We start from the raw sequence: 10,510 nt of genomic DNA, 5'->3' as shown, positions 1-10,510 counted from the left end.
TTTTTTTTTTTTTTTTTTTTTAGATTCCACATATAAGCGATATCATATGGTATTATATGTCTTTCTCTGTCTGGCTTAGTTGGAGGATAAATTTTCTCTTGGTGTAGTGTAACTTTTTATAGTTCCTAAAACATTTTCTCATCATATGCATGTATTCTACTTATTCTTTTGTTTCAGCAGGACAGAGGTTAACTGGTTAGGGAAATTATGGAACATGGATCACAGAAGTTTTAATGTTCAGAACAAATGCTTTAAGTTCTTTTCAACAAAGAGCTAAGGATTTCGTGAATGTGAAAAGATACTGCATCTTTGCGAGGTTTATCAGAGTCGGGAGAAGGATTTGGGGGGGAGGTGATGAGGGGGACCAGGCTGTGTTTGCAGGCAGAAGGCAAGGCTCAGGTGTGGAGGCAGAGTTGAAAGATGCAAGGCCAAAAGGGAATAATGAATGAAGCCAGGTCCCCACGGATGCAGGAGAGGGTGAATCGGAGCTGGCCTGACACAGAGGAGGAGCTGTTCAGGGAACAGGGAAAAGGAAAGGGAAAACGCAGGAAGGAGCACAGGAATTCTGAGTTGAGGAGGAGGGAACTCACATAGGAGGGCCTCTTTTTTCAACTAGAAAAGGGGTCAGTGAGAAGCAGGGTGTTGAAGAAAGGAAACAAAGTTCAGAGTAACTTTTTTGTGTGTGTGTTTTTTGTTTGTTTTTTGCGGTATGCGGGCCTCTCACTGTTGCGGCCTCTCCCGTTGCGGAGCACAGGCTCCGGACGCGCAGGCTCAGCGGCCATGGCTCACGGGCCCAGCCGCTCCGCGGCACGTGGGATCCTCCCGGACCGGGGCACGAACCCGCGTCCGCTGCATCGGCAGGCGGACTCTCAACCGCTGCGCCACCAGGGAAGCCCCAGAGTAACTGTTTTGATGAAAAGTGTTATTTGGTCATAGGACATGAATACAATTTTACTCGGCCGCAAGGAAGGCCCCGGTGAGTTTGCAAAGCATCGGATTTTTGATGATACCCCCCAGTCTAGTTGGTGAGTTTCTCCAGCGGGGCAAGTTGACCTCAGTGCAGGGAGCCACCCTCTAATGGTTAAGCCATTTGGGAGTGAAGATAGATGGGTGTCCAAATGCTGCCTTTGCCATTTTCTCATGACAAAGCCTTGAGCCAAGTGTCTATCTTATCTGCACCTAAGTCATCATCGTGAAAGAGGAAATATAATACCCACCTCAAATAGATTTGGCTGTGAGGATGAGAATGTGATCACACCTGTAGCTCTCAGAGAAGCAAGCACAAGCTTAGTGCTCCTTTACTGGGTTACCCTTACCAGCAAGAGGTATTGTTGCCAAAATTCGGCCTCTGTGCACTGGTGCCGGATGAAATCTCAGAGACAGAGTCTGGGATGAAATAGAAAGAGCGAGCTTTTTTGCTTTGCCAGGCAAAAGGGGACCACAACCGGCTAACGCCCTCGAGCCTGTGTGTCCCGCCCCGGAGGGGGTGGTGAGGAGTTTTATAGCAATGGTTCGAGGAGCGGGGGGGGGGGGGGGGGGGCTCCTGGTGGACGTTCTTCGGATCGGCTGGTGGTGAGGTAACCGGTTACCCTTACCAGCAAGAGGTATTGTTGCCAAAATTCGGCCTCTGTGCACTGGTGCCGGATGAAATCTCAGAGACAGAGTCTGGGATGAAATAGAAAGAGCGAGCTTTTTTGCTTTGCCAGGCAAAAGGGGACCACAACCGGCTAACGCCCTCGAGCCTGTGTGTCCCGCCCCGGAGGGGGTGGTGAGGAGTTTTATGCAATGGGCCGGGGGGCGGGGGGGGGGGGGGGTCAGCTCGTGGACGTTCTTCGGATCGGCTGGTGGTGAGGTAACCGGGAGCCAGCGTCATCAACCTTCTGGTTCCAGCTGGTCTAGGGTCTGTGTTCTTATGGGCAGCAGTCTTCATCTGGTGGGGGTCTACTTCCTATAAAAGCAATTTAGGAATGTGTGTCAGGCCTTTATCTGTATCTTTCAGGGAACTGGGACTTGTGCTCTGGGGCAGAATCATCATCTAAATTGTTACCAGTTCCCCAGCCCAAGAGCCGTTCTTTATTTCTACGTCTTAACATTTCCCAATCGTTAACTTTTGAGTCAAACTTTTACTTCAGAAGACGAGGACACAGGGGCTGGTACACGGTTTCGGTATCAGGCAGTGGGACCAGGACAGAGGTTAACAGCTGGATAGAGAATGAGCCAGAGAATCGATTCTGGAGCCAGCTGCCTTGGATTGAATCCCGGCTCTGCTACTTACCAATCGTGAGGCTTTGGGCAAGGCAAGTGATTGTCCGGCCTCAGTTTACACATTTAAATGGGCACATTTTTACAAGGTTGTTGGAAGGGTTAAAATGAGTTAGTAAGTGTAAAGCAGTAGCACAGTGCCTTGCACGGAGTAAGTGCTATGTGAGAATGTGCTGCTGTTGTTATTAATGACAGCCATGAAGAAGTTTTGGAGGATGGCAAGTTGGAAAAGCGAGATGCCGGTTGGTGACAGGATTTTGAGAGTCCAAGCAATGCAGATATAATGGGAATTGCTTAAGCATGGTCGACCATAGCTGACCATTTAAAAGCTATTTTCTGATGTGTTAAAGGAAAAAGTTGCTTCTCAATGACAGCAAGTATAAACAACGCGAAACAATAACTTCGGTTATGTTTCCACCTGCAGTTAAATATTTGGGCACATCCCTCTGTATCTACATAGCACTGCCTGTGCCCGGATGAGGAGGGACTGGTCCAGAGACGGCTGTTTCCTGGGAGCCCAGCACAGCAGCTGGTTCTTTAGCCTCCTATTTATTTTGCCGCTCTCAGCCCTCTCTTGGTGAATATTTATTGTGTTCATTCCTTAGTAATTCACTGCCTCACATATATACCAATTCAAGTTGCTGAGGTGTTTTTTTTTTTTTTTTTTTTTTTCCCCTGAAAGGGGAGCAGTGGTCATTTTATGATACCTAATGAGATAAAACAGAATAGCATATTTTTTTGAACTTTTTATTTTACATTGGAGTATAGTTGATTAACAATGTTGTGATAGTTTCAGGTGTACAGCAAAGTGATTCAGTTATACATATACGTGGATCTACTCTTTTTCAAATTCTTTTCCCATTTAGGTTGTTACAGAATACTGAGCAGAGTTCCCTGTGCTGTACAGTAGGTCCTTGTTGGGCTTCCATTTTAAATATAGCAGTGTGTACATGTCAGTCCCAAACTCCCTAACTATATGTTTTGAAAGGCATTTTGTTGTGCTCCTTTGTTCATTTGATGTACCTATCTAATCCTGTAAAATAGATTCTAATCTGATACGTAGTTAACCTCATAACATGGGAATCGAGCTAAATTTCCATAAATAAGTGGCATTAATATGTTTTTCCAGTGAGAGTCCTGTGGAGAGCGGAAGGCAAAACTAAGTAAACAGCCCTTCGCTTTATTCCTTTGGGGACGTAAGTTACTATGAATGACTAGGTGTGATTATAATTCATGAAGACAGGAACCTGCTAATACCCAGTCCTTGAACTCTGAAGTTCGAAGGGGCTTTGAAAGGTCCCTTAGCCTTTCTCGCCAACTTTGCCCCCAAATGAAATAACCACAGACTACTGTCAAGTCACGCGGGTTTTGAGAGCCTCTGAAAGGAGATTTCATAAGCTCCCTCAGAAATACAGTGTGGCTTTTTTTTTAACAACCCTCCTTGTAGAAAAGGTCATTTTAATATCTAAGCAGAGTCCCAAGTGCTATAACAAAAGGCCATGTCCTCCTTTTCAGCCCTTGTAAAAGCTGGTGGAGAGCTTGTAACTAGCTTCTTCGTAAATGAGGGTTCACTGAGCGCCTACTACGGCCTCTTCCTAGAGCAACGCTTTACGTGTGAAAGAGCCCCGCACAAGCCACTTTCTCGTGCTCCTTTCTCCAGGCCAAACGAACCCGTAAACATTTCCTTTCCAGGGTCCTCGTTTCCAACTATTAATCTTTGTAGCCTTTCTCTGTAGATGTTCCACACTCCTTCCAGCAAATGAACAGATTCCTCTGTAGTTTCTGACTAATTTGGAATATAAGAGATTTCCCAGTCCTTGTTTTTTTTCTTTTTGTTTTCTTTAGCCTATAGATTACACACACGTTTTTCTACCACATGTTGGCTCCTTCTGAGCTTGGCCTAAAACGTTCACAACTCTCGGAGAGAGGAAAAACAGGGATGAAGACACAGGAAAGACATCAATCACACGTTGATAGGTAAACTGAAATTCAGAGAAAAGTACCCTATGCCCTCAAAAGGCAGAATAGGCCGATCAGTCAGGGGGTATCAAGGCTTTTGTTCAAAATCACTTGGAGGAAACAAACCAGCACCACATGAGTGTGAGAGCAAGCAGACAGGTATAGACATGTATGTGTGTGGATGTCAAGGAAAAAGAGGGTCTCTGGGGCAGGGGTTCTACAGTCAACCTCAGACCGGGATTTCTCTCCTACTTCTCTTCCCGCAGTCTGAGACCAGGCAAGCGATCAACAAACAGTCGCACAATGTTTCAACGCGAATTTCTGTGGGAAATGATAGGGATAGAACTGCTTGTGAAGAACTCAAAGCAGTTATACAGAATGCGCTGGCAGTCAGATCATTAACCATCAGAAGATCCAAAAGGAGTTCTAGGAACCGTAAGTGATAGAAGAGTTTAGAAAACCATGGGTTGGCAGGGTTGGCTGGATCGGCCAGGACAGAGTCACTTTCTTGGAGGACGAGGCCCTGCGCTGCCACCTGACAGATGGGTAGATAGAGATGGGTAGGGCCTAGATGCCTAGTGGTATGGGGGGTATAGGGCAATGACCCGTCATTATAATCTGAAAGGTGAACGGGGCTTTTCGCTGGCACAGGTCCACCTAGCCGGTAAGTTAATGACCGTTGAATCTGGGGTGTAGGCATTGTGGAGTGCGGGAGTGCAGGGCTGGACGTAGAGGAAGCTTTCCAGTCCTGGGAAGGGCCTGCACCTCGTGGGCATGTGACGAGCAGCAGGGGTTTGTGATCTGACGAAAGCTGAGTGTGTGCTCATGTGCCCATGTACGCGCACACGCTCACTCTTGGGGTGATTCTGCAGCGGCACCCCTCCAAGTGCCCATGTGCTCACAGACACCTACACCCAGCCTTCCCCTTCTCCCATGAAACTGTGGTGAAAAATGTGGAACTAAACCTCAGGTTCTCCTGGGGCCTGTCCTGCACACACATGAAAAGGGAATCAGTTACGTTTGTGAGCACACAGGAACCCTTATAGGGAAACCCACTCTACTGTCCTGGAGAAATAGATTAGAAAATGGTGGGGCAGAGGGGGGGGAAAGAAAAGAAGAAAGAATGAGGTGAAGTAAAAGCAGCTAGATAGAGAAGTGGAAAAAAAAAAAAAGAGGAAAAAGAAGCAGGATGGCCCAACTTTAGAAGAATTTGAGCTATAAGGATGACTGATTACATCTCTTGAGACGCACACACGTGGCTTTGAAGACTTGTGTCTACCTCTGTAGCTGCACCGGGATACCAGGATCCCATCACCATCTTGTCTTTTACCAGTTTTAAACAAGAAACAACTGAGAATGTGGACCACATGTTAATTCATCCCTGTATCCTCATTTCCGCTGCATGGTTGAGCCTCCACAAGTGTATGATGAATGAATGAAATTATTAGATCCTGAACCTTCGAATTCCCTGGACAGATAGTTCTTGTAAAATAAATCCCACTTTGCTTATATTTCTGTAGGAGTCCATGGACTTCTGCGTTTAGATCAGACTGTCCCACCAAGTGCCAGGGCGAGCCTCATAAGGAGGCAGCGCTCTCCGAACAAACCTCTCTCCCTTCTTTCCCTACCCTATCCCCAAAGTCCCCGTATTCATTTTTTAAAACTCTGTAATTCACTATTTCATTCTCTTAAGTCAAATACATTCTGCACACGTTCCTGGAAGAGGAAACACAAAGAGCTATATCCAACATCCGTACCTCCGGCTGAAGGCATAAGTAGGGTCCTTTCCTAAAACAGGACTTGTATCTGGAGGGCAGAGAATTCTGGTTACCTAGGTCGCAAGAGGGTGGACACATAAAGAACAAGATAGGAATCCAGGGGAACAAAGACAGCTTGTTCCTGCTGCTTAGTTTTGTTTCAGGATTTCGTGTCCAGTGATGTCCATTTTCAGCAGAAGTACTTTCACCCTGGTCATCCTCTGGCTCCTGGTCCTATTTTACTACCTGGGAAGCTAAAGATGCCTTTGTGTCTTCTTCACCAACTCGGCAAGAGAGCAGCTGCATTCAGGACACTGTCAGGCTCTTGCTCTGTGTGCTCAGTTGCCGAGCAGGTGTCTTCTCCCTGGATACACCTTTTAAGATGGTGGTGTCATCAGTCAGCAGCGCCCAAGGACCTGGAGGGGAGGGGTGGGGGAAGGCTAATTGGTTCCAATCCAAAGTTCTCTCACTGCTCCTGGTACCCTGGCTTGCTGCACCTGTTGTGTTCTGTGTCCTCTCTCTGCTCTTAACGATTCCCTCCAAGGAACTTAATTGAGTAGAGGGAGGGTGAGACTGTAAGTGGAGTGATAGCTGCCGTCCTTTCTCCCCACATGACATAGGTAGACATTTGGGGTTGGTATCAATCATCCCCATGGTTCTGGGTGTCTAGGGAAAACCACCACCAATGCCCCATCCCTCTCTCTCTCTCCCATTAGGTCCATCATGAAGCTGAACTAAAGCCTAAATCACACCCTGTTTCTCCATACCTCCCAGGCTGTTGTGGTTATGAAAAACGTCCGATAATCCTCTGACCTTTCAGCTACAGTTCTTTGGGATGACTGTGTTCTTCTCCTCACGAATTATTTTTATGTGTTGACCGCCCTATTACTGAACCGGTTCTGCTTGATTTCCTTGTTCCCTCTTTAATTTGGTGACACCTTATTTTATAGTCCACTAACTTCGTTGAAAATAAATGGACTTGTATGGTTAGTATTACTCAGTTGGTAAAGTAAGTACCATAGTAGGGTGCGGTGACTGCGGAGTAAGTGCCGTGCAATTACAAGGTAAATATATGATGGGTTTATTTTATCCGCTAAGCCCCAAAGGGGTGACATAGTAATTGCTTTTGGACCCATTAAGTATACCTACTGCATAATCTGTAGGGAAATCAATTATGTAGTTAGTGCTTGACACCTTCCATTTTTACACATGTTTTTAAGGTTATGTGGTCTTGGGTAAATGTCATGCTGAGTTGCAGTAGCCATTATGAATCTCTTCCGGAATGAACCACACCCAGCGTACATCTAGCCAAAGGGTTGGGAAGCAGCTACAACCTACCTTGGGGTATGGGGAGACACCCACAATCTAAATTCAAACTAACGCTTTTATTTTTGCTTTGCCCATGCATTCAATAGGATGGAGTAGGAGAGGTATGGGAGAAACAGCATGTGCCCTCTTAGAGACCAGTCCTCTTCCACAAAAAAAGTATTAGAGTCAAGCATTTAATTGGTGCCAGAAAACATTTACCGTGGACATAAGAGCGCCTGGGACCCAACCCTTTTCATCTCTCACGACAGAAAGTCGCTCATAATGATTGTAAATACCCTGATGTCTGTCACTATTCTGATGACGTGAGTGACGTGCCAAAGCTCAAGTTCGTACCTGTGAGCTCTGGTCTCCTCTCTCGACTCATAGACCATGCGTTGCCCTCTCACCCTAGACCGCTCTCTGTGAATGCATGCGCCCCAGGTCATAGACAAGCAGAGCAATTCACCTGTATTTTGTCATCGTACGTGGGTCTCGTGTCTTCCAACAGAAAGAAAATATAAAAAATACTTGGCAGGGCAATAGGACGTCCCAAAACAAGCAAATTAAGGAGTTGCTTATTTTTCCTTGAAAAATATTATATTCTTTGCAAAATTGATTCTGTTCCAGATTCCATTATGTGGTGAGCTACCTTAATGCAGTTACGTTATTTGACTAGCATCCCTTTGATTTATACAAGGTCTTCTAGAAACATGATTATTGTGTGAAAGAGAGTCCAACTCGCAGGCAGCTACATGTGTCATTTCGTCTGATCAGTATCTCCCAAAATTCCGATAGCATTTCATTCTGTGTCCCGGGGTGGGTCTTTGGCCCTGTGCCCATGTTGGCCATTTAGGATTTCTCGTGTGTCTTTCAGGCATTGAGAATGCCAGCGACATCGCTTTGTACTCAGGCTTGGGCGCTGCGGTCGTGGCCGTCACAGTCCTGGTCGTTGGCATCACGCTTTACAGACGGAGCCAGAGTGACTACGGCGTGGACGTCATCGACTCTTCTGCATTGACAGGTGGCTTCCAGACCTTCAACTTCAAAACAGTCCGTCAAGGTCAGCAGCATAGGGCCCCCCAACACTGCGTCCCCAGGACCATAGACTACATTCACGCAAGACCCTGGCGCTCTTTGGTCCTGTGTGAAGGTAGCTCTTGGCACTGGTAGCTGCTACCAAACTGTCTTCACTCCTTAGGACACCGGGTTCGATGGAAGAGTCTGCCTGAGTCCTTGGCTGCTGTGAGGATCAATGGGTCTCGATTTACTCCTACCGACATTTTATATGAGGCATCTCATTTAAATCTTTGATATGTAGTGAGCCTAACAAGTTATTTTATCTCAGATCACCCAACTTTCTATTTTAACCAGCCTGCTGTGGGGATGTATATTTAGTTAACTAAAGTACTGCTAATTCAAGGCTAAGGGCCAACGACTATACCAGGCGTATTTATTACACCACTTATTAGGTGGAGTTATTTTTGTGGCTTCTATTTAAAATAAGTAAAAGGATTTTTCAAGGATCTCTGATGGGCCAGTTAGCCAGGGAAAAAATGAAATTCCCAGCCTAAATGACTCTGCTGTTGCCAAGATAAGGCAGCCTTTTGTTGTGGGGAAAGAAAATGGATCATGTCAAACTACAGCAATATTCATTTTTGAAACACAGAGTCATTTAATTCTCTTATCCGAACCACGCTATTCCTGATTGGGAGATGGGGGTGAGACGGATGGCTTTTTTATTTTACTAAATGAAATTGTCTCGCTTCCACAGATGAAGTTTTCTACCTTGACCCTCGTGGTCAATATTGCCACTTTTATCTCTGTTTACTGCTTGGCAGTGATGGAGTAGGGACAGGATGGCGAAGCAGGAACCCAAGCAGACTAGGAATTGGGAGATGGCCGGGAGAGACAGGACGCGTGACCGCTTACCACTCACTTCTGGCACCTCGGTTTCAGGTCCGGGTCTGAGTCTGGTTGACTTCAGATGAGAACACATCCCTTCAATGTGGGTATAGAGCTTAGTATATAGGATTTAATTAGAAATACATCCAATGAAGAACTGATCTTTTTTTTTTAAATTTATTTATTCTATTTATTTTTATTTTTTGGCTAAGTTGGGTCTTTGTTGCTGCGCGTGGGCTTTCTCTCGTGGTGGTGAGCGGGGGCTACTCTTCGTTGCGGTGCGCGGGCTTCTCATTGCAGTGGCTTCTCTTATCGAGGAGCACGGGCTCTAGGCACGCGGGCTTCAGTAGTTGTAGCACGCAGGCTCAGTAGCCGTGGCTCGTGGGCTCTAGGGTGCACGCTCAGTAGCTGTGGCACACGGGCTTAGTTGCTCCGCGGCACGTGGGATCTTCCCGGACCAGGGCTCGAACCCATGTCCCCAGCATTGGCAGGTGGATTCTTAACCACTGTGCCACCAGGGAAGCCCAAGAACTGATCTTTTTAGTGTGGAAGAAACTAGAACTGTATTTCCATCAAATCATAAGATATCAATGTCTTTGACCCTAACAACACTTGAAAAATAGGGACCATACAATAGTGTGAGAGGCAGCTTTGTGCACAGCTTCAGAGGGTTTTAAATCAGATAGACTTGAATCCAGAATTGCTGGAGGACCTAGTTAGTCAATTATTTTCTCTCAGCCTCAGTTCTTACAGCTATAAAGTGGGGATACTAACATCTGTCTCGGGGGTTCTTGTAAGGATGAGACCACCTGGAATAACATGGGTCATAAACCCTTGGCTTATGGAAGGGACTCAGTAAATGCAGTGAGTATCGTTCTAGAAGCCAGCTGTTTCCTCTTACCTTGGTACAGGACACCAGTGAGTTCCATAGAGCACCAGGCAGCGTGTGAGAGGAGTCGTTCCCTGACCTGAACATCTGGGGAAGGCTGACTTGGATAAGTTGAAACACATCTCGTTACCGTGACGCTTCTCAGGACGTACTTGCACTGTGAATTTCTAGGAGAGGATGTAGCCTTTCCAAACTTACTTTACCATTTTCTTTGACCAAGAATTCACAAAACTAGTGATACAAGAAGAAACCCTTTATTAAAATTCTACCCTCCCCCATATTCATGGTGAGGCTACACCGTACACTGATGCTCTGTTGTCTTAGTGACATCCCTTCTTGAACAAATATGGCTGGAGCCCCAGCAAGGTGAACGGTGAGGCTTAAATAGAATGTCATACGTAGAGTAGATCAGGGACCTCAAAGAAGAACTTGG

General features: G+C 46.1%; 1 protein-coding gene across 2 annotated transcripts in view; it reads left to right on the top strand.

Annotated features, from left to right (window-relative positions):
* The window catches only part of UNC5D (unc-5 netrin receptor D), a 634,719-nt gene that overhangs the window by 535,494 nt on the left and 88,715 nt on the right, over nt 1-10,510 (top strand). For both annotated transcript variants that reach the window (XM_055081162.1, XM_024131459.3), the window contains one exon: nt 8,161-8,346. In XM_055081162.1, coding sequence (XP_054937137.1) covers nt 8,161-8,346 — 186 coding nt within the window. The remainder of the gene's footprint in view (nt 1-8,160; nt 8,347-10,510) is intronic.

The sequence above is a fragment of the Physeter macrocephalus genome, chromosome 20, assembly GCF_002837175.3.
Source record: "Physeter macrocephalus isolate SW-GA chromosome 20, ASM283717v5, whole genome shotgun sequence".
NCBI classification, from domain to species: Eukaryota; Metazoa; Chordata; class Mammalia; order Artiodactyla; family Physeteridae; genus Physeter; species Physeter macrocephalus.
Note: the sequence above shows the minus strand (reverse complement) of the source record. Positions and strands in the feature narration are given on the sequence as shown.